At 37.9% G+C, this 24,610-nt stretch overlaps 1 protein-coding gene across 9 annotated transcripts in view; it reads right to left on the bottom strand.

Annotated features, from left to right (window-relative positions):
• Rbks (ribokinase) overlaps positions 1-24,610 on the bottom strand; it is an 87,322-nt gene that overhangs the window by 23,957 nt on the left and 38,755 nt on the right. For 8 of the 9 annotated variants that reach the window (XR_007348142.1, XR_007348141.1, XM_015479820.2 and 5 more), the window contains exons 6-7: positions 15,944-16,035; positions 9,328-9,516 (exon numbers count right to left, since the gene is read on the bottom strand). Coding sequence is in view for 7 of the 9 variants with exons in the window: in XM_015479820.2 (XP_015335306.1) it covers positions 9,328-9,516; positions 15,944-16,035 (281 nt within the window). In the remaining 2 variants the exon portion in view is untranslated. Of the gene's footprint in view, positions 1-2,729; positions 3,490-9,327; positions 9,517-15,943; positions 16,036-24,610 lie in introns of those variants that run through there. The other variant, XM_015479821.2, reaches the window with a different exon arrangement.

Raw genomic sequence — 24,610 nt, 5'->3', positions numbered from 1 at the left:
GTGCTCACATGACTTAATTGTTTATTTTTCACATGTGTTTATTGGACCAGGATGCCACCCTATGACCGCATTCAACCTTAATTACCTGTGTCTAGCCCCTATCTCTGCATACAGTCACACTGGAGACAGGACTTCAACAAGTGGATTTTGGTGGGGGCACAATTTAGTCTATAGCATTGTGTCTTGTGTTCTCCCTCCCTCCACAGCCATTCCACTCAGGACCGTTTCAAATAGGAGGGAGCTAAAAGGTGAAGCAGATGTACTATTAGGTGCCTAAACATGAGGTACCGAATGCTGGGCATGGTGGCGCACACCTGTCATCCCAGCTGCTTGGGAGGCTGAGGCAGGAAGGAGCACCGGATCAAAGCCAGCCTCAGCAATTTAGCAAGGCCCTAAGCAACTTAGACACCCTGTCTCTAAATAAAATATAAAAAAGGACTGGGATATGGCTCAGTGATAAAGTGACCGTGGGTTTAATTCCTGATACCCAAAAAACAAAACAAAACAAAACAAAAGTACCTAAAATTTAAGTACTTAAAAATGAGGCATCATTTCTGGGCTGATCCCCTTATCAACTCCTCCTGGTTACCTATTAATCAAATCCGAGAGGTGTGGCAAAAGCCAAAGTTCAGATGGTTCAATATATTATTAATTGTGAGAATGCGAGTTGAAGAGTTAAACTGAGGTATATAAGTAGATTCATTCAGAAGGAAAATTTGAACATGAGGAAAGTTTCTCTGAAGATCAGTCATACATCTGAATGATGAACAGAAACAGTGAAGCTCTGACATTTATTCTGATATTTCCAAGGGGAACTGTATATAGTAACATATTTTTGAGGAAACGTCTTTCTTTAGAAAGATTAAGGGGAAAAAAAACTGTCAAGTATGTAGTGAAATATCCAGATTTAAGAAGCCTCCAGGGTCCTGAGGATGAAGGTAATGCAGATCAGTTTTTTTGGTATCAGGAGTCTTTCCATTGTAAGTTGTCCTAAGTCAAAGGGCTACTCAGTCCAGTCACAGAGAGGTTTTGGAATGCTTGAGAGGTTCCTTGTGAGACCAGGAATAAACTGTGACCAGTAACTAGCTCCTTTGTGAAGATAATTTGTGAAGATAATGCTCAGCACACACTTGGAGAAATGATCTCACCCATCTTGTTCGGCTATGTCCCAAAGTCATATTTACTCCAAGTTACAAAGTAATACATGAGAAATACAGGCTTATAGAAAAACTCATAGAAAGCAGAAGTCCTCCTTTATCTTTTCTTCCCACCAAATTATTCCCCTTCCCATGAAAAATGATCAAAACAGTTCAGTGAGGTTTGTTCTAGATTTTAAAATATGCATTTACTTTTAGATATCTGGAGAGTTGCTTTTAAATAAAGGGCACCATACTATGAATATTTAACCTTCTCACACTGATGATAATGTAGACCTATCTTCTCAGTTTTTCCTTTATTACAAAGTTGAAACCAACATTCTTAAGCAAATATTTGTATATGTGAACATATCTGTATGATCTCTTAAAAGGGGATGTACTAGGTCAAAGGGAAAATATATTTTAAAAAATTATATTCTCAAATTGCTTTCTGGAAACAAACTGCTTTCTGGACTTATATTTGCATTAGAATATATGATATGAAAGTATGTGTTTTTGATCTATTTGCAATTTGACATTATCAATCTTTGACTTTTAAATTTCTATTTTCTTGTTTATTTTTTTGTACTAGATTGAACCTGGAGGCACTTTACCACTGAGCTTCATCCCTAGTTCTTTTTATTTTTGATTTTGAGATAGGGTTTTGCTTAATTACTCAGGTGGGTCTTAAACTTATGATCCTCCTGCCTCGGCCTCCTGAGTCACTGAGATTACAGGAAGGTGCTGGTTTAGCCTTTAATTTTTGCCAACCTTTTGGGCATTAAAGTGGATCTCACTGTTATTTTAATTTGTATATTCCTGATTTTTAATAGTTCAGCTGGCCTCATTTCTTTACAATTTTATATTGATTTTTCTGTGAATTGACTATTTATATTATTCTAGAGAAATATTTGATTTTTTTGAGTTGTAACAGCTTTTTGTAATAACACACATTAATCCCTTAATGTTGTAAATATCCAAATCTGTTGTTAGTAGACATTAAATGACAAGTGGAAGTGCATAGAAAAAAAAAAGGAAGGATTTAAACCAAAAGGTTAACAATGATTACATCTAAGAGATAGGACCTGATTATATGACTTTCCTCTTTTTTTTTTTGATTAATAAGCACCTTATTACTGTTTTAATTTCTTTCATTAAAATGCCTATTTCTATTCTAATCATAGTTCTAAAGATGAGCAAATTGGTTGAATCTTTATTTTCCTGAAGGTGTTTCTATCTAAGATACAGTTTCATAATGCCCTGTAAACATCACATGTATATGTAGTTTGATACGTTTTTTGCATTTGAAAATATTCTGTATTGTAAGTGGTTTTACACAAATACTGAGTAGTAAAAATTTTACAATTACGATAATGCAATTAAAAGTTTTAACCAAACAAAAAGTGACTTGCACAAGTTAAGCAGTGAGTCTTCTGAGATATTTGTAATAATATAACCTGATGATTCCATAATTTTCTCTATAAATAATTTTCAGGTTTTTTTCCTTCATTAAGACAAATTTTCTGAAGTTCCCTCTCTTTCAATTTATATTCCTTGTTTAAAACCAAATATTAACTGTCTTGGTTTCCATACCTTCTCTTTATCAAGTTTTGCAAAAAATATTTTATTTCTTGCTCTTCTGAAAATTCTTGGTTTTGATTAGAAGCCATACCAATAAAGACTAGGTTTCTATAGATCTCTAACATCACATCTCCATATAAAGTCTGCTGAGAAGGGTCCAGGCATTTCCATTTCTCTTCAGAAAAATCAATGGCCACACCCCTTAATGTCAATAGTTCCATTTCTTGGTTTTCCTGCTTAGTGTTCCCCCCTATAGTCTTTTTCAGCTCCTGTGTAGCACAGAAACCTGGGGCTCCAGATCTAGGATAGTAAACAGAAATGGATTCATATACGACTTTCCTCTTTATCTCTTTTGTGCATGTGTTTCCTTTCCTCCCTTGAACACAAGAATACATTAATTGTACAAGCAAAAAAATATTTCAACAAAGCAATTAGTGTGGTAAAGGAAATGGTGAAGCTTTTCATGACAATTGTAAATGCAGATTTATTAAGAAACTTTGAGTGAGGTGGTATCGATGGAGTAAGTATTCTAATGTATCAATAGTTACTTCTTTGACAAAAAATTGATATGGCAGCTAAAAATTAGCCTTACTACTTGTAGTTACCTATTCACATCCAAGATTCTATCATTGTTTACCCATGTCATTTTATTCTCCCCCCCCAAGTATCAGTGATCAACAGTGAGGGACACCCAAACATCTTGCCAAGTTTCTGGACAAAAATGTGCACAGGCTCTATGCAAAGGCAAAATGGCTTCTGAGTCACCAGCAGCCTTCAAAACCCTATTAATTATTAACAAATGCAAAGAAAGTGCATGCTGATCAGAAAGAAGGAAGTAAGAGGGAGGCAATGTGGTCTGCTGGGGAGACACAGTGCCCATGTGAGATCTCAGAGTTAAATACTATTTAATATGGAATTAAATAGTCCTCCCAGCAGACAGGAATGCCCCCAATTGCCTGGGTTGGGAAACACCTCCTAAGATCACTTAAGGTTATCAGTTCTTATTACATGAGGCAATACCAGTTTGACCTTCCACTAGCACTAGTGGCACGGGTGCAGGGTAGGAGAAAGGTTACACTGAGATGGGAATAATGAGCCAGGCATGTTGGCACATGTGATCCCAGCAATTTGAGAAGCTGAGGGAGGAGGATCACAAATTCAAGGTGGCCTGGGCAACTTAGTGAGGCCCTGTCTTAAAATAAAAATGAAACAAGGCCTGGTACTGTAGCTGAGTGGTTGAGCCTTTGCCTAGCATGTATGAAGCCCAGTACTAGGTTCAACCCCCAGTACTGGGAAAAAAAAAAAAAAAATGATGGGAATAGTGACCCCTCAGATGTTGGGCTTTCACAGACTAAATTGTTACTAATTGTTACTAAGAGGTGCATCCTTGGGAATCTACCCTTAAGAGCAGCCTAGATGGCCAAAGGCCAGACCCCAGGGAATACACCAAAAAGGAACTAACTTGGAAATCTGTAGGTAACCTGCCAACCTGTGATCATCTCATAAAGTGCTTTCCCACAACTTCAACAGAAACTGTCTCCACTTCCTACTGGTGGAATCTCTAAAGCAAATTCTCAACCCTGACTAGTCCTCGGAGGCAACCAGGCAGCTCAGCTGATGTTCCTAGAGCCTCACCAGCAATTCTGAATACTACAGGACTCAAATGTAATGGATAGAAAGACAGGTAAATAAATAGGGAAGATGAATCCCCAAAGCTCCTAGCTTTTGTTTACTTTCAGCTTATTTATATATCCTGAATTATGTTGCATTACTATAAAGCAAGCAACACTTGAGAAGGCAGATTTAGCATATGGGTTGAATTCTTGAAAGGACAGTGTTATTGTAGATCCTAGGACTTAGCCATTTACATATAGAAAAGCAATTTATATATCATGAATTTTACAGAGCTTATAGGGCAATATAACTAATACTATATTATACTACCATGATAATCCTAAAATATTATTACCATGCCTAAGTCTGTATGGTAATGCATACAGAATGTACATCCAGTATAATCCCAAATACAAGAAGGTAAAGCCTTTAGGTTAGAAAGAACAGAGTGAGGACATGAACACCCTGTCACTTTGAGGCTAAGATCCAGATAACATATAGAAATGGGAAAGGAGATACATCTGTCATGTCTTCCAAAATGAGCTGAGGACATCTGCAGCTTCTGCCATCATCTCACTGTAGCACAACGGCAAAAACAGATGTAAAAATAGAAGTGATATATTCAACTATTAACAGTGAAGCAAAACTGAATATAGCAGCCTGCAGCAGCACTGACGTAAAATGGGGAACAGCTTCTTCTGGGGCAGGCTGTCTCGAGTGGACAATGTGCCAACGAACTAATGATGTTCTCTCCATCCGTGTCATCCCTGACGTCTTCAGAAGGGATGAGGAGGAGGAGACAAGCGAGAAGGTCACAAACTGACTGCAGCAAGTGATATTCTCCTGACTGCAAAGTGAAGGAGCCCATTTGTTGGGAAGGAAACCCCTCCCCCTGGGAGTGCACCACCCACTGCAGCGCCTCCTAATGAAGTTCATGGGCAGGCATAAAGCTGTGTGCAGCCTGCGGGAGCTGCAGTAGGGAGAGTGCTGGACAGGGGGACAGGAAAGCACAGAAACAGATGAGGGAGATTCTAGAGCCAGGAAGTGACCACGCTGGTTTCCTGTCAGTGTCACCTCTGCTCCACTGGGGAGGAAGCTGGGAGCCCATTTGGCAGGTTCTGCAGAGCAGTTCACAGGAAGAGAGGAAGACCCTCTATCAGGAGAATATTTTCATTAACGGAGCACCTGGAGCTTTCTGGTTGTTTATTATTACTTGACTTTATTTTTTTCTAAGTTGAGACATCATTCATATATCATAAAACATGCTCTCTAAACATGTATACTTGAGAGTTTTTAGCATGCCACGAGACTGTTCAACCATCACAGTAATTGCAGAGCATTTTTTATCACCACAGAAAGGAACCCTTACCCATTAATAAGTCACTCCCCCAACCTCTCTAGCTTCAGTTTACTTTCTCTTTCTATGGATTTGCCTATTCTGGATAGTTCATATAAATGGAATCATACTGCATGTGGCCTCTTACGCCTGTTTTCCCCACTTATCATGAGGTTTTCAAGATTCATCCATGCCACAGCATGAATTAGTACTTTATCCCTTTAAAGATAATAAACTTATTATCTAATAATTTAGCCACTTAGACAGTGGCATCTGGCACATTCACAATGTGGTACAACTTCTATATGTTTTAAAATCTTCCCATCACTCCAGAGTAAAACCCCTTACCCATTAAGCAGTATCTCCCCATTCCCTCCTCTAGCCCAGAAACCACCCATCTCTGGGCTTTACCTATTTGGGGAATTTCATATAAGTGGAATCATATAATATGTGACCTTTGTGTCAGATTTCACTTAGCATTACGCTTTGAAAGTTTATTTTTTTCACAATACATGTTAGGTATTCCTTTTAATTGTCAGTAATATTCCATTATATAGCTATATCACAATTTGTTTATCCATTCATGTGTGGGTGAACACTGGATTGTTTCTAATTTGGAATAATGCTACTATGAATATTTGTGTACAAGTCTTTATGTGAATACATGTTTTCATTTCTCTTGGGTATATATCTAAGAAGTAGAACTGCTGGGTCATATAACTCTCTATATTTTACTTTTCCAGGTACTTCTGGGCTGTTTTCCAAAGTGACTGTATTATCTTACACTTCTACCACTACTGTATAAGAGTTCATATAAATGGAATTCTCCAAATCTTTTTTTTTTTTTTTAAAGAGAGAGGGGAGAGAGAGAGAGAGAGAATTTTTTAATATTTATTTTTTAGTTTTCGGCGGACAACATCTTTGTTTGCATGTGGTGCTGAGGATCGAACCCGGGCCGCACGCATGCCAGGCGAGCGCGATACCGCTTGAGCCACATCCCCAGCCCTCTCCAAATCTTATATAACATTTATTACTGTCTGTTTTTGACTTTGGCTTTCCTAGTGGGTGTGAAGTAGCCTCACTGTGTGTTATTTTTTTGTTTTAAAATCAAAGCCACCCCTATACATAGTTTAAAAAGATAAGGCTCAAGTATAGATGCTCCATTCCTCTCCATTTCCATTTCCACAAGGCACATACTTAAAATTCTTTCAGTGGTTTCTTCTGGTATTTATCTTATATTTCTTGTATTATGCTTCCACTGTTATTTTTAAATCCATTTTAGATACTATCTCTTGACTTCCAACTATGAAAGATGAGCATTTATTTTATGTGCACAAAAACACATACTCGTTTTATCCTTCCTTCTTTGCAGTATGATTATAATCTTCATTTTTGGTTAAATCAGTAATTGGCATTTACATTGTTATGATTATGCATTTATAGCCATGTGATGTACAAAGATTCTACTTTACTTAATCATACTTTTTCCCCCTTAGATTTCAGATGACCTAGGAGGAAAAATCTGCCTCATGTTTTCTATTTCCTCAATTTTCTACATACCAATTACAAATTCATTTTCAAATTCTGCAAGAAGACTAAAATCACTCTCTATATATTCAAACACATTGGACGTTCTATTTCTTTCTTTTTGGGGTGAACATGTAGCCAAAGCTCATGTAGTATTTGTTGAAGGAATGAATGAAGATAACTAGCCAGAACAAAGACCTAGAGCCAGAAAACAACAACAACAACAACAACAACAACAACAACAACAAAAAAAAACTTAGACATTACTTCTTCCCCCCCGACCTTCTGGGTTACAGTATTTACAAGATGGGTTCACTTTAGAGGTGAGAGATATTCCAGGCCCATAGAAGTGACTGGACTTGCCAAAGTGTGAGAACGAGAGTTCAGAAGGAGCAGGGCTGGAACATCAGTCTTCTGGGCCTTAGAGCCCCTACATCAGGTTGCTTCCACAGAAAAAAAGGGCATTTATCCTGAAGCGGATGTGGACTTTGGATCTTTATCCTTTAAATATATTCAATTCCCTGAAACCTAAAAAGTAACTGCTTGTGCTAAGAATCCGAAAGAAAGGGCACAAAGAGTATTATCATAATTTGTAAACCCTCTTAGTGCTCATTGCTTCATTTAATATCCTCAAAGCTATAATCAGTCAAGATCTATGAAATCCAAACTTTCCACATGTAATTACTCTGAGGATTATTACTATTAATTTGAATTTGAATATTGCCAAGTCTAGTTACTTCCTAACAAAGTCCCATGCCCAAGCAGTGCTGCGCATGATTGTGGCAGGTATGAATTGCTTTGGTCTGACCAGCATCTACTTCCCCATCCTCGGATAAGAGTTCTTTGATTTTTATTTGATACCAGGGATGGGGTATTTGATACCGATGTGGAACATGATGTCAGCATAGAGCTGCCATGGATCATATTGGGAGAGGACCTGCCTGAGCTCAAGGGCCACTACAAAGAAAGAAGAACTGACAGGGATAGCACATGAAAAAGTCTCCATACCCTGCTGCGTCTTCAAACTTTCCAACAGTGTGCGCAAATAAAATCCTGGATTTGGATTGTGCTTCTGCTGCTTACAACCAAAAGGAGTAATGACTTACACAGACACTGTAAGGAGAGGCTGAGCCACTTTTGTGTATCAGCCTCCCAAACTCATGTTTTGAGACAACTGGGACATTAATTTCATATTGATTTCTTGTACTTATATTTTTCTAAGTGTATTTGTTTCTAATACATCATCTGCTTCCCCAGGCTTTTTTTTTTTTTTTTTTGGGTAAATGATCCACATTTTAAAGTTGTGTCTCAGCATAAAAACAACTCAGAACATATTTTATAAATTATCACATATAACTTCCTTACAAATAAAAACCCCAACATTTTTCTTTTTCCTCCACTCTAGTTTCTTATCCCTAAATTTACTTACTTTTCCAAGTCAGCTCTTTTAAATTTTAATACTAGACAATTCTTATTTCCGTAGCTATAGGGGAACCACACATCTTTGTTCTAACTGGTTTCATTCCTACTTTGTAGCCATGACTTTTCCACTCAGCATACTTGTCCCTCCACAGTGTCTTATACAAAAAATGTCCAGGTGGATTCCACAGACTGTCTTTGGAACACCTAAGGACTATGATTAAAGTAGGGGTGAGGGGCTCCAGCCCGGCTTTCTCATCCTCCAGGCACTATCCAGTCATTGCCAATGATGTAGGATTATACTTACTTATAAGATACAGCTATTTGTGTACTGTCCAGAGTCCAAGCTTCAGGATAGAATTCACCTGTTCATTACTAATGCTGAGCACCTAGCATATGACTGGCATGTGGTATTCAATAAACATTTATTAATTGAATAAATGAAAATAGGCAATACAGGTATAATTTTACTGATATTCTGATTTTATGGATAAGGAAACTGAGGTGCAGAGAGTTTTAGTGACTTGTATAAAGTTCCACAGTGAGTTAGAGAGGGGTTAAGATACAGTTCTCCTGCCTGGTTGTTCTTCTCTTCTACCACATCACTTCCTGAGCATATATCCCATTATCAAAAAATTCAGGTATAATATCTTAGTTATTAAATAAACGAAGATTTTCAAGTGCCCAAAATGATTCTTAAAGTTTAAGACCTACCGTGGTATCCACAGCCTTGACCTTTTCTGTGGGAATGTGCTTTGGGACAGGTTCTGTCTGGGACAGCAACACACATCCTTTGTCCCCCAAGGTGATGATTACAACCTTGCAGCCCCTTGCCAGGAGTACCATTGCAGCTTTCCCAGCCTCCTCTGGGTTGCCCACCATGAGGCCTGTTAAAGTCTCAGCCTGGAACACACAAAGGAGAAGAAACAGTGGTGAGAATGAGTAACTCAGATCCACTTCCAGATTTGCTTTACTTAACACAAATGCAATGGGAACCTTGATGGATACCAGTACAGGAAAATAAACAAGAGAGAACAATAACAATGACAACCAAAACTAGCTAAAAGACATTCTTGGGATAATCAGGGAAATATGAATGTGGCTCAGATATTACATGACAGTATAGAATTATTGAGAATTTTTTTAAGCGTGATAGTGTTATTGTGGCTCCCTGTAGGTGATGCATACTGAACTTACTCTCAATGGAAACAAAATTCTTGTTTTTAGTTACTTTTTAATAAAAACAAAACCCAAATATATCCTGGGGAGGGAGAAGCAAACAGCAAAATGTTAGTACCTGTGTAGGTGGAGTGTTCACTCTATTACTCTTTCAGCTTTTCTGCTCATAGAATAATTTTTATGAAAAAGAGAACAAAAGGAATTCTACAAATAGAAGAAGGAAAGATGGGAAAAAGAAAGAAAAGAAAAAAAGAAAGAGTCATTGCCAATGATGTAGGATGAAATTGTACATATATATATATATATATTTTTTTTTTTTTAGCATCTAAGGATATGATTCTTCCAGGTGTCTCCTGGGCCATGGTGCCTTTCTCAGTTACTAGTTAACTGGTTACTAGCCTTCCCTGGCTGCAGACGACTCATTATTTTTGCTCAGCTGTTTCTACTGGAGCCGCTGAAGGCAGAGAAGAGAGGCACCGATGGCAGAAGCCCTGGCATTCACTGACTCTGTGACCTTCCCTGGTCACTGACAATCTGCAAAATGCAGGGCAGGGGTGGGAGGGCTTGCACAGGATCAGTATTTCTCTCTCAGAATATAAAAGGCCTATGATTAAAGTAGGGGTGAGGGGCTCCAGTCCTGCTTTCTCAACCTCCAGGCACTACCCAGTATCTCCAAGGAATCTCTCTGGTTCTGAGATAGGCAGTTTAAAAACCACTAGAGGAATTACATGGTACTTTTTGACTCAGAAAGTAGATAAACAAATTCTCTGTTTTTGCTATTACAATTTAACCATACACTACCTCTTCTGGAGAATGGATCTGTCTTCTTTGGGTTTGCTCATGTCCAAATCAATGCTTTTTGTCATCTATAAATCATTCCACAAGTGTCTGCTCATCCTGAGTTTGCATTTTCCCAGTAGTACAGGTTAGCACACGCTTCACCAACTTGACCATGGACCCCCCTCTTACCATCTTTTGTGTAGACCTTTTTAGTCTGGGTTGGTTATACTTTGAGGTCTTCCTTTCTCCCCACTACTGGGGACCAAACCCTGGGTCTTTTTTTTTTTTTTTTTTTAATAACTTTTTTTAGTTATAGTCAGACACACACAATACCTTCATTTTATTTGCTTATTTATTTTTATGTGGTGTTGAGGATCGAACCCAGCACCTTGCATGTGCTAGGTGGTAGTGCTACTGTTGAGCCACAACCCCATCCCAAATCCAGGGTATTACATGTGCTACGCAAGTACTCTACCACTGAGCTACATGACCGGCCCTTTTTGTTTTATTTTGATACAGGGTCTCACTAAGTTTCCCACGTTGGCCTTGAATTTGTGATCTTCGTCCCTCAGCCTCCTGAGTAGATGGGATTATAGATGTGCGCCACTGTGCCGAGCTTCTGATACTATTTTTTTTTTTAAATAAATTTTGCATTGGTTTTCCTTACTGGGATCACTTACATCTATTGAGTTGGATGGTCTCTTTTCAGAAATACCAACTTGTGTCTTTAAAAACTTTTTTTTAATTTAAATTTAATTTTTGCAATACTGGGAATTAAATCCAGGGACACTCTACCCTTGAGCTATATCCCTATTCCTTTTCATTTTTTGTTTTGAGAGAGGCTGTTGCTAAGTTGCCCAGGCACGTATCCAACTTGTGATCCTCCTGTCTATCTCCCAAGTAGTTGGGGTTATAGGCAGGCACCTCTACTCCTAGCCTTCTAGAAACCTTTTAAAAAAACTACTGTTTAGGGCTGGGGTTGTGGTTCAGTGGTACAGCATTTGCCTAGCATGTGTGAGGCACTGGGTTTGATCCCCAGCACCACATTAAAAAAAACTAAATAAACTAAATAAAGGCATTATGTCCACCTACAACTAAAAATATTTTTTAAAAACCAAAAACTATTGTTTAATGAAAAAAATCTTTTAACATAGGAAATAATGCAACCAGCATCCATTTACCTACCACGGACTTTAACAAATCTTAACATTTTATTTGATTCAGATACATTATTATTATTATTATTATTATTATTAGGGATTGACATGCTAGCAACCAGGGCCTTGCACATGCTAGCAAGCAGTCTACCAAGCTACATTCCCAGCCCAAGACAGTTTTCTTTAAAGAAATTAAATTATCTCTCACATAATATTGTTTAACAAATATTTTTCTCTTGTGTTGATGATATGATTATTCTTGTCATTTACATTTAATCTCTTTTTCCCTCTGATCATTTAAAAATATTTTTGTTTTTATTCTCAGTTTTATGCAGTTCCATTAAAATGTACCTAAGTAGAGAATCAGATTTGTTTATTTTACATGGCACTTTTTTTATATGTATATATATATATATTTTGGTTGTAGGTGGACACAATACTTTTTATTTTTCTGTGATGTTGAAGATCGAACCCAGTGCCTCACACATGCCAGGCTAGCGCCCTACCACTGAGCTACAGCCTCAGCCCTCCATGGCACTTTTATACACTTTTGACCTGGGGACTTGTGTCTTTTCTCAGTTTTAGAAAGCACCTTGCAGGTTTTCCTCCAGTATTGCTTTTCTTGAGTTCCCACAGTTCTCCTTTTACTCCAATTAGATGCAATGGGACCTCTCAAACCTCCATCTCTCTCTAATATTCTTCTTTAATATTTAAAATATTTTTCTTTCTGCCCTGCTTTCTTGGTGAACTGAATTTTCTATCTCTAAGTGAATGGATTAAGAATCTTCCAATTCACTATTTCCTTATTCCAATGTGTTTACTTATTTATTGCAGTTCTGGTGATTGAACCCAGGGCCTCACATATACTAGATAAGCGCCCTATGACTGAGCTACATACCCAGTCCTAATGTTTGTTTATTTACTTATTTATTTGAATAATTTTTAGTTGTAGATGGACACAATACTTTATTTATTTGTTTTTATTTGGTGCTGAGGTTTGAACCCAGTGCCTCACACGTGCCAGGCAAGTGCTCTACCACTGAGCCATAACCCCAGCCCACCTAATGTTTATTTTTTCATGAATGATGTAAAATTTTTTTCAGTGACCACTTTTGTTTTCAAGATGTCTAATGAGTTGTTTCTCATATTTACATATTATTGCTTTGATTCTGTTTTTCTTTCACAATTTCTTCTTCAACAAACGTTAATCATGTTTACTTTACAGTCTTTCCTTGCATTGTTTTATTATTTGAATTTCCTCTTCAGACTGCCGACTCTGCTGGTTGCTGGTGTGTCTGCTGCTTTGTGAGCAGGCTCACTCTCCTTGCTGTCAGAAGGAGAGTCTTCATAGTTCACCTCCCACCTGGCCCATCTCTACCTTTCTAGAGGTTTTAGGGTTCTATTTATCAGGCGTCCACGGATCTCAAAACCAGAGCAAGGTATTATACTGGTCATAAAGAGTTCCTGCTTTTCAGTGATTGGGACATTGACAATGAAAGTCATTGTTGGTTTCCCTCCTCCTCAGAGGCAGTGTCTCTGTCCTCCTGTCATCTCTGGTGGGAGCCTTAAATATATTGTAGCCTTGTGGAAGGGGTAGCAGCTTCTTCCACCTCTTATTGTTCACAGGCCAGCCAGGCCAGCATGCGTGGTTTCCAGCTATGGGCACCACTCGTCTCCCCCATGTGGTCCACTTTTAGTGCCGGTTACCTAAGGATGTGAGATGGCCATCACTCTCCCAGCTTCCCGGCTTCCTGTACAGCACACCAAGGGCTGAATGCTCTGTGAAACTGTTATAATTTGATCTGTAGAGTTATTTAATCTTATTTTGAAGCTTCTGAGTATCTTTTTATTGTTTTTGTGTGTGTGGTGCTGGGATTAAATCTAGTAGTACTCTACTATTGAGCTATATCTACCCTTTTTAATTTATTTTGAACAGGGTCTTGCTAAGTTGGCCAGGCTGGCCTCTAACTTGCAATCCTCCTGCCTCAGTCTCCAGAGTTGCTGGGATTACAAGTGTGCCCACTGTGCCCAGCTCGTTGTTTCTTCTCTTTCCTTTTTTAAAAAATATTTTTATTGTAGATGGACATAATAACTTTATTTATTTATTTTTTAATGTGGTATTGAGGATTGAACCCAGTGCCTCACACATGCTAGGCAGGTTCACTACCACCAAGCCACAACTCTAGCCCCATTTTTTAAAAAATACTTATATATCAATGATTTAGGTTTGAAACAGAGGCAATATCTTAAGCATGAATGTACATTATTAGTGAGAATTATTTGAATCAATCTATAAGAACATTAAAACTTTTAAAGTTTTTCTTTTTTTTGATAGAATTTTTGAAACTAATTTTCTTAAAGACCCGTGTTCATGCATTTAATAAGCATTTACTAGGTGCCAACTTTGTAAGGTACAATGTAGCAGATGTTATTTTCCAAAGATAACCATATGAATGTTGTGCATGCACTTTTTACACTATGACAATGCAGTCTTCTGTTGAGAGGTGGGGTACCAAGGTGAACCTTCCTTCTTCAACCAACAGAATGGGACAGAATGATGCTGTGGGACTTCTGAAGCTAAGTAAAAGGACATCATGACTTCTGTCTGTTGCACTCTCTCTTTCTCAATGCTGGGATCTGGGAAAACAGCTACCATATTGTGAGGAATCCCAGGACACAAGGAAAGGCCATGTATAAGTGGCCCACAGCCCCATCATGCCCCCAGCTAACAGCCAGCACCAAACTGTCAAGCATATGTGTGAAAAAGACTTCAGATAATTCCATCCCTCAGCCTTTGAGTCTCCCATGGAGGGCCCAAGCATTATGGAGCAGAGATAAACCATACTGTGTTCTGTCTGAATTCCTGATACATGGAAACTACGAATGACAATAATTATTGTTATAAGCCAATTCATTTGGGGGGGTAATTTATTACTCAGCAATTGATAACATATACACATAGGGATGGCTACCGGGGATACAAGTGAATAAGACAGGTGCCCTGTCCTCATGGAACTTGTAATTTAATGGAGAAGATAGGAGGACTGAATAAATAAATTTAGGCCGTGATGAGTGTTTAAAGAATACCTAGAGTGCTGTGTAAGTATCTAGCAGGGAAATCTGAGCCAGTTTGGCAGTTGAGGGTAACGTAACCTCTTATTGTGAAATGGTCACTCTCTCCCACAATTCCTTTTTCTTAGTCCAATGCCTCGCTATGGTGGTTGCTCGAAATATTGCATAACCTATTGTGGTTTGTTAAATTAGTTTCCATGTAGCAGTCTTCTTTTTTGTGTCCTCTATGTTCTAAAAGATGAAATTATCAAAAAAGCAGGTCAAGAAATCCTAGAGACTTTCATTCAGCCTTTGAACTAAATGGCAAATGACCTTACAGTTCATTAATGACGTTCTCTATGCGCATGTCGCATTTGCCAATGTGTCTGCAGGTCCTGCATCCCAATCATGGGAGAGAGCTCTGGTCTAATGCTGTCTAACCTATAAAAAGGAGGAAATACTGAATTTTCTTCCTAAAAATACTGACAATAGCCTCATATCAACATACTGGGAGAGATTTTGTGCAGATGTGTACATTATGACCCTCAGATGGACTCAGAGGCTGCTGCCCTCATGCAGTGGCCCCCAAGGACTTTGCTGCGGCATCATGAAGAACCTTTGTCTGTCCACCAGTGCTGTCATGGGGTCTCACCACAGAAGGCAGCAGTCACGCCAGGAGTTGTATACTAACTAGGGTCATTAGATAAAATACAGGAAGCTCAGCTAAATCTGAATTTCAGATAAACAACCAATAATTTTATAGTGTAAGTATGTTTGGTATATTATTCACTGACTATCTGAAATTCAAATTTATCTGGGCATCTGTATTTTTATTTGCTCAACCTGGCAACTCTAATGCTAATTAGTTCACAGAATATGAAATAATTAGAAAAGAAAACAAAACACCAGAGTGTGAGGGCAGGGAGGGGACTAACTAACGGGTTTGATAAGTACCACATTAAGGAGGTGACTCAAAGAATTCCCCCAACCCCCAGAACTTACTGATTTCCTTTTCTTCACACCCCAGCAAACTGAAAAATCTGTGATCATTATGTCTAAGACACTTGTGATCCAATCGACGTAGTTCATCCTGCCTCTGCTTTATCCCCTTACATGCAAGTCTTCCAGTTTCTCAAAGAATGGCCACCCCAGTTCATCCTTACCTCGCTTTCATTGCAGCAGAACACGTCCGAGAGGCTGTAGAACTGCGGATCCAGGTCAGCAATGGCAGGAGCTGGATTGAACAATGTTTTCACTACAAAGGAATGGGAAAGAGGTTTGATGGTTATCATTTTTAACATGGTGCATTTACAGACATTTGGTAGGACAAATCCCTGATTGCAATCATGTTTGCATTCATCTGATTAAATATCCATTTAGTACAGATGAGGAGAAGTCTGAAATCTCAGTCTCCATGATAGTTGAGCACCAGTGCCTTCTTATTTCTATTTCCTCTACTTTTTTACTTTACTTTCAGCTTCAAGGGCAAACATCAATATTTACAGCCAAGGTGATCACAGAGTTAAGGTAAGGGCAGGGAAAACATTAAAGAGGAATAAAGATGTTGTGGCATGAAAGGTTGTGTATGAGTGTGAACAGGTGGGTGAAGATTTTTGTGGGTTCCTGTAAGTGCTTAGTTGCAAGGCTAGTTCATAAATCCATTTTCTAGGAAAGAAAAAAGAGATCACAGAAAAGAAACAATGAAGAGTTCAAAATTTTCCTGAATTGAGTAGAATGAGGAAACTCAGGTACACATGTATATTTTATATACCCCTGTGTGCTTCCCAAATATGTTACATCACACAGACACACAGACACACACACAAGCTTACGCTTTTGGCTTTTGTGAGCAATCTGGGAATGTTAAAAAAAAAAAGGATTGCGAAAGGAGGAGAAATTAAGTCAGAGGCTGAGTGGTGGCTCAGACTAGGAGGTGACTCGAGAAGGATGGGTGGAGATAACTATAGTGGGCAAAGGAGAAGGTCACTGCTATCACAGTGAGAGAGAAGTGCATTTTTTACAAGAGGAAAACAAGGCCGAGAGATGAGATCCTGTGTGGAAGGCCCTCCCTGGGATGTCATCTGGCAGGGCCCCTACCCAGGGTCCTCTGACTTTAAGTTCAGGGTTTGGTCCTCTCTAAAATAGCTTCTGTAGGCCAGAACTCAACTCTAAGAACTCTAAGCAATACATGCCTCCAACCCCAATTCACCATATCTTGAAATAGCCTTTGGTGTAAAATTTTAAATTATTTTAAAGTCTTCAGAAATTTTATTTGCACGAAGAACCTTCTTTGCCACAACTCAGGTACATATGTGTATTTTATATGCCTCCCATATATATCCTGCAGTACACTAAACTGGACTGGCTGGTTTTCTTTTCCTCAACCCAGGTCCACTGACTTAGGTGTGAAGTAGTCTCATCTGTCTATAGATGGGTAGAGTAAATTCCACTAGTTGCGGTTCTCCAAGATTCTTCCAGAACAGTGGCTTAGAAACCTGGCTGCCTATCAGCATCAGGGAGAGCTTGCTCAAGTGCATGATTTCTTTTTTTTAATTTCTTATCAGCTTTATTAAGGTGTATTTAAGAAATGTACATTGTGTGTATTTTGGTGTACAATTTGATGTTTTTATTTATGTATATATTGTTAAGTGTTTATATCAGGTTAATTAACATATCCATCATCTCACATTTTTTTTAACAGTGAGAACATTAGGATCTACTCACTTAGCAGTTTTCAATCATTAAAAAAATGACATACTTAGTTAACATGCTATGCAATTACACTCCAGAATATTCATATCTTTTAAAAATTTTTATTATTTATTCTAATTTGTTATATATGACAGCAGAATTCAAGTGCATGATTTCTGGACTCCACTTCAAACCCACTGAGTCAGAATCTCTGGGGGTAAGAACACGGTCTCCAGGTGGCTCTCACAGAGCCGCTTGGAAGTGACCTATCCCACATTCCTGGAAAGATGCTAATGAGCATGTGGCTGATGGAAAGAGTACACCACTGCAGCCCCATGAGGCTGCCTAGTCTGCACCCTCCTAGGTCTTATATGATGTTTTGGTCCAGCCAGTGATCTTGTCCTGTATGGGCTAACACTATTTCCACATTTTTGTTATTGTAGATTCCATAATGTCCACCCACAGAAATCCTATTGTATATTTTTGGCAGTTCAAATTTTTGCACATGGCTATTGTGCAACTTCAATTAGAAAATGGACATGAAAGCCCTGGGTAAACTGTAAAGTGTTGTACAAATGTAAAGGATTATCACTGTTATTATGTTGTCCTTTACACACAGCCCAACACCCCCGCCAGTCCACCCATCCCTCTGCCTTCTGTGTAGCCTGGCAACAATCTCGCTCATTGGCTCTCTGGCTTCTGCGATGTCTTGGAGATGTCAGTTATGCATAAAGGTCCTCATTGTCCAGCATTTGAACACACCCACTTACTTTTTAGATTTTCTGAACAATATATTGTTCCTTATTTGCCTCACACCCACCTAGGGTTTTCTTCAAATTGGTACTCATTAGCATCAGAGCACAGGTTAGAGCAAGGTACCAGTATGGAACAGCAGGGTAGAGTCATTTCCTTTTTCTTCCCCTAAAAGATGCCTGATCTAGCAATTCCTTTTCTTCCTTTCTTTCTTTTCTTTGTACCAGGGATTGAACCCAGGGGTGCCTAACCACTGAGCCACATCCACAGCTCTTTTTATTTTTTGAGACAGGGTTTTGCTAAGTTGTTTAGGGCCTTGTTAAGTTGCTGAGTCTTGTTCTCAAACTTGCAATCTTCCTGCCTCAGCCTCCGGAGTTACTGGGATTACAAGTGAGTGCCACCACACTGGGCTAGCAATTCCTTTTCTAAATCTATGCTCACAGAAATCTATAGGTATTCAAATATGATACACAGTGATGCTCATGGAGCTCTGTGCTAGAAAAATACAAAAAGAAACCTACACATCTATCAAATGGATTGGTTAAAATTATGACATATTCACCTGATGTAATTCTCTGCAGCAGCTAAAAAGAATGAAGTAGCTCCTTCCTTTGTGAGAGAAAGATTTTTATAATTTATCCGTACGTGAAAAAGGAAGGTTTCTACCAACTATTCATTTTAAATAAAACACATAAAAACATAACTACATGGGGCTGGGGTTGTGGCTCAGCGGTAGAGCGCTTGCTTAGCATGTGCAAGACCCTGGGTTTGATCCTCAGCACTACATATAAATAAATAAATAGAATAAAGATATTCTGTTTAACTACAACTAAAAAAATAAATATTAAAAAAACAACTACACACGTAGTTACATTTCTATACTTGCATAAAGAGAAAAGTCTGAAGTAATTAGTTATAAAAGGTTAATTGGAATAAATCTGACTGTAGATTAAATGTTGTACATCATGCAGTTAATCTTCCATCAAAAAACAGGTACACTGTTAATGAAATGATATAATAGCTGTGTTGTGCAGTGGAGGGTAAAGAGTAATGAGTTGGGGTACAGATGAAAAAAACCCTGGTCATGTCTTGACATTTGTTGAAGCTAAATGAGAGCACATATGGACTTACCAATATAGTATTCTATATCCTTACATATTTGAAATTTTCCACAATAAAAACAATTTTAAGCTGGGCATGGTGGTATACACCTGTGGTCCCAGCTATGTGGTCGGTTGAGGTGGAAGAATCACTTAAGCTCATGAATTTGAGACCAACCTGGCTACCACAGTAAGAACCCCATTTCAAAGAAGAAAAAAATATTTAAAAACCTCACAAATTTTATTTTATGTTATTGTTTTGTTTTTAGTTATATATGATAGTAGAATCTATTTTGATATAATTATACAAGCATGGAATATGTCTTTTTCTAATTAGGACCTCATTATGTGGATGTACACGATGGTGGAATTTACTGTGGTGAATTCATATAGGTACATAGGAAAATCATGTCAGATCCACACTGTCTTTTCTTTCCCTATCCCCCCATCCCTTCCTTTCATTCCCCTTTGTCTAATCCAATGAACTTCTATTCTTATTCTCCCCTACTTATTGTGGGTGAGTTTCTACATATCAGAGAAAACAAGTGAACTTTGGTTTTGGGTTCTGGCTTATTTTACCTAGCATGATAGTCTCCAGATCCATCCATTTACTGTAATAAAATGTAATAAAGTCATTCTTCTTAAGGGCCAAGTTTTGTGTGTGTGTGTATGTATGTGTGTGTGTGTATATATATATATATATATACACACACACACATATATATATATCTCACATTTTATGTATCCATTCATCTGTTGAAGGGCACACAGGTTGGCTCCATAGGTTAGCTAATTGTGAACTGAGCTGTGATAAAACATTGATGTGGCTGTGGCACTGCAGTATACTCATTTTGTTTATTTTTATTTATTTATTTTTAATTTTTTTTTTTTAGTTGGAGATGGACACACAGTATCTTTATTTATTTGTTTGTGGTGCTGAGGATCGAACCCAGTGCGTTATACATGCCAGGCAAAATGCGCTACCACTGAGCTACAACCCGAGCCCCCAGTATACTCATTTTAAATCCTACATTTTAAATATATACCAAGAAGTGGGATAGCTGGGTTTAATGGTGATTCCATTCCTAGTTTTATGGGAGATCTCTATGCTGCTTTCCAGAGTAGATGCATCAATTTGTAGTCCTATCAGCAATGTATGAACGTAAATTTTTCACCATATCTTCACCAACATTTATTGTTACTTGTATTTTTGATAATTGCTATTCTGACTGGAGTGAGATGAAATCTCTGTAATTTTAATTCTCAATTCTCTCTAGAGATGTTGAACACTTTTTCATATATTTGTTGACCATTTACACTCCTTCTTTTGAGAACTGTCTGTTCAGTTACTTTGCCCATTTATTGATTGGGTTGTTTTTTGGTGTTAAGTATTTTTAATTCTTTATATATTCTGGAAATTAATGCCCTGTCTGAGATCCATGTGGCAAAGATATTCTCCCATTCTATATGCTCTCTCTTCACATTCTTGACTGTTTCCTTTGCTGTGAAGAAGCTATTTATTTTGATGCCATCCCATTTATTGATTCTTGATTTCACTTCTTGTGCTTTAGGAGTCTTGTTCAGGAAGTCAGATCCCAATCCTGACATGGTAGAGTATTGAGCCTACATTTTCTTCTACTATATGCAGGGTTTTTGGTTTAATTCCTGGGTCTTTGATCCACTTTGAGTTTTATGCCCCAATAGTGGAGAATCTTCATACAACCAACAAACTCTTCTCGATATCAAGAACCAAATAGAGCACACACAATAATACTGATGACTTTAACATACTTCTCTCATTACTAGACAGATCTTCTAAACAAAAAATTAATAAAGAAGCTACAGAACTAAAAAATAAAATTAGTTTAGAGACTACAGAGAATATTTCATCCATCAATGACTGGTTACTTTTTTTTTTTTCAGTAGTACATGGAACTTTTCTAAAATAGACCACATATCAGGCCACAAAATAACTCTTAACAAATAAAAAAAAATAGACTTAATACCCTGCATTCTATCAGATCAAATTGAATAAAATGATAAGATAAAAATAGAAACTATTCTAATACCTGGAGGCTAAATAATTCACTATTGAATGATGAATGGATAGCAGAAGAAATCAGAGGTGATATAAAAGAAAATACTTAGAGGTAAATGAGAACAGAGAACACTATGAAAGCAGTTTTAAGAGGAAAGTTCATAGCACTGAGCTCATACATTAAAAGAATAGAAAGACAAAAAAAAAAAAAAAAAGAGAGAAAGATTAACTAACTAATCTAACACTTATATCCCAAGACCCTAGAAAAAGAATAAGTCAATGCTCAAATCATAGAAAACAGGAAGTAATTAAAAACAGTGCTGAAATCAATGAAATTGAGATTTTAAAAAATTAAAAAAAAATCAACGAAACAAAAAGTTGGTTCTTTGAATAAACAAAATTGATAAACCCTTAGCCAAGCTAACCAAAAGAGAGAAAACCCTCAAATTATTAAAATCCATGATGAAAAAGGAAACATGACCACAGACACTAGTGAAATAAGAAGATAATCAGAAACTGTTTTGAAAATTTATAGTCCAATAAGCTAGAAAATCTTGAAGATATCAACAAATTCCTAGAGACATGGAGGAAAAATTGAACCAGGAGGACATAGAAAATTTAAACAGACTAATTTCAAGTAAGGAAATTGAAGAAGCCATCAAAAGCCTACCAACAAAGAAAAGCCCAGGATCAGATGGATTCTCAGCCAAGTTCTACCATACCCACAGATTTTAAACAACGATTACAATGAATTTAAGTATCAATAGCTGGAATAAAGAACTTTATAATTGTCCATAAATATGTATAAAAATCGATCACATCTTATTTGCTTGTATTTTACCGAGGGACAGCATTCTTACCCATAGTAACTGGATACACGTGCTTACAGTCTGATACACAGTTTAGAGTAACTAAATTTAGGGGAAAAGTGGAGATACCATTAAAAAAACTCCTCTTGGCTCCTGCTTCCATAAATGAGCAGAAATACTTTACTATGATGACGAAGCATGAAGAATCAGTAGACGTGAAGTTAATCAAAGAGGAATGCAAATTTGTAAGACAAGATAGAAAAGATGATGTCATTCTGGGACTAGGCAGAACTAGAGAACACACACTGTATCATGGAGTGACCTGGAGCTGCAGAGGTGACTGACAGCATCCTACAATAATTATTATTCATTACAATGTAAGATGGACTAAACTCCTGGTTATCTTGGCCACATGTCAACGGCTGACACAGCAATGTCAACAAGGAAGAGGTGAGGCCCGGAGGAGCAGTTGGTAGGCTAAAAGGCAGGGTAACAAGGCGGAATCTATTATTGGTTTTGGGGGGTGGGGTAGGTGAAGGTGTAGGGTTGGACAGTTGATGGCTCTAAGAAGTAGCTCAGAGAAATGGGTATAAAAATCACCCTAATCAAAGAAACCACTAGAAGGCTGGGATTCCCAAAACATGGGCTTGGTTATCTCTTTTTTTGCAACTTGAGTAGCAAAATCTCTCCAAACTTGAGCCGTGTGCTGGACAATGTTATTGTGAAAGTCTAGGTGGCCAGCCAAGGAGTTGTGTTTGCCAAATGGAAAAGGACTAAAGTCGCATTAAAAGATACACTGTATCATACCTAGGATTTAATCTTGGCGATCTTACAATTTCAATTATGTATAATTGTTCCTGTAATGTTCCATTTGCTTTGAAATGGATATAAAGACCAGAACCAACATGCATAATTTCATCACAAGCAGCTCTGCAGTGGCCCCCCTCACTGCACTGTGACCTTGCGGGGATGGGTGCTATTCAGGGGTACCGATTTTTTTGATGTTGTAGGTGATGCTGTGGTGAAGACAGGAGAGAGTTTTCAGACAGAATATTCAAAGATGGAGGGAACATTTCCTTTGTATTTTTTAAAGAATATTTTCAGTTGTAGATGAACACAATACCTTTATTTTATTTTTTTATTTTTATGTGGTACTGAGAATCGAACCCAGTGCCTCACATGTGCTAGACAAGTGCTCTACCACTGAGCCATGACCCCGCCACTACTTTGTATTTTAATAATTGATAGATAATCTAGTCATACAAGGTATATAATTCAAATTTTACTTCTTGGAAGCAGTGATGCTATGACAATAAAGTCAGACTATGACAATGAGAACTTTACCATCTTTCTTGAGGTGGCATAATGCTGATCAGCACATATGCCCTGGGCAAGACACTCAGAGCTCGGCAGATGATTAACTTTGCCTACTTTGCTCTGTGATGAGTCCATGGTGACATCAATGAATTGAGAACTCTCAGTCCAGTTCTCTTGTTTCACAGAAGAAGAACTGGAAACTCTGGGCAAGAAGTTGCTTTCTTGATTGAGGTTCCCTATTTGCTTGTGATTGATTCTGAATTAAAAACCATTCTACAAGAATTACCAAACCATCACTCTCCTTTTACTATACCACAGACTAAGTGCACACACATGCTAAATAAACATGCATACACACATGTACACGCACACACACCCCATTCATAGTGTAGAATCTAAGGTGCACTTGGCTGTTATCTACCAAACAGTGACCAACTGACTTGGTCAGAGAAAGGTGCCCGATTCGGCAGAGTGCTTGTGTGTGTGTGTGTGTGTGTGTGCTGTACTGCAGTGTGTGGCAATGCATTGATGAAGCTCTAGGGCTTCTTCACTGTTTTTTTTTTTTTTTTAATTTTCTTTTTTTCCACATTTTTAAAAAATTGGTGCATTAGAGTTGTACATAATCATGGGATTTGTTGTCGTAAACTTGTACGTGTGCTCTTCACAAAAATAGCAAACACTTTCCATACTTAGGCTGTGCACTGGACAGTATTAAAATGTATGGATTTTACTCTTCTAGAGAAAATTCTTCATAATGGCTTAGTTCCTTAAAGTCAATGGCATGTGGCACTTTCTTTTTAAAGTGTGGTCTAGGAGACAGAACTTGGGTCTTATAGTCTGAAATTCTATTTCCACACGTACTAAAAGTGTGATGTTGGTTGTACAACTTCCTAAGCCTCTTTGAGTCTCAGTCTCTTCACCTTTAATCCTGAGAGAACAATGGCTGCCAAATTTCTGTCATAAGGTTTTTCTGAAGATCAAATGGGCAAGAAAGAACCTTATAAGGTATAAAGTACATTTAAATGCAAGGTATTACTACTTCCAATATTATTACACAATCACCCCCCCCCCCCCCCCCCCCATGCCATGCTTGGTTTGGGTTTTCGTGCTGCTACCCAACAG

The sequence above is a fragment of the Marmota marmota genome, unplaced genomic scaffold, assembly GCF_001458135.2.
Source record: "Marmota marmota marmota unplaced genomic scaffold, marMar, whole genome shotgun sequence".
Classification (NCBI taxonomy): domain Eukaryota; kingdom Metazoa; phylum Chordata; class Mammalia; order Rodentia; family Sciuridae; genus Marmota; species Marmota marmota.
The sequence above is the reverse complement of the archived record's forward strand: the minus strand, read 5'-3'. Positions and strand labels throughout refer to the sequence as shown.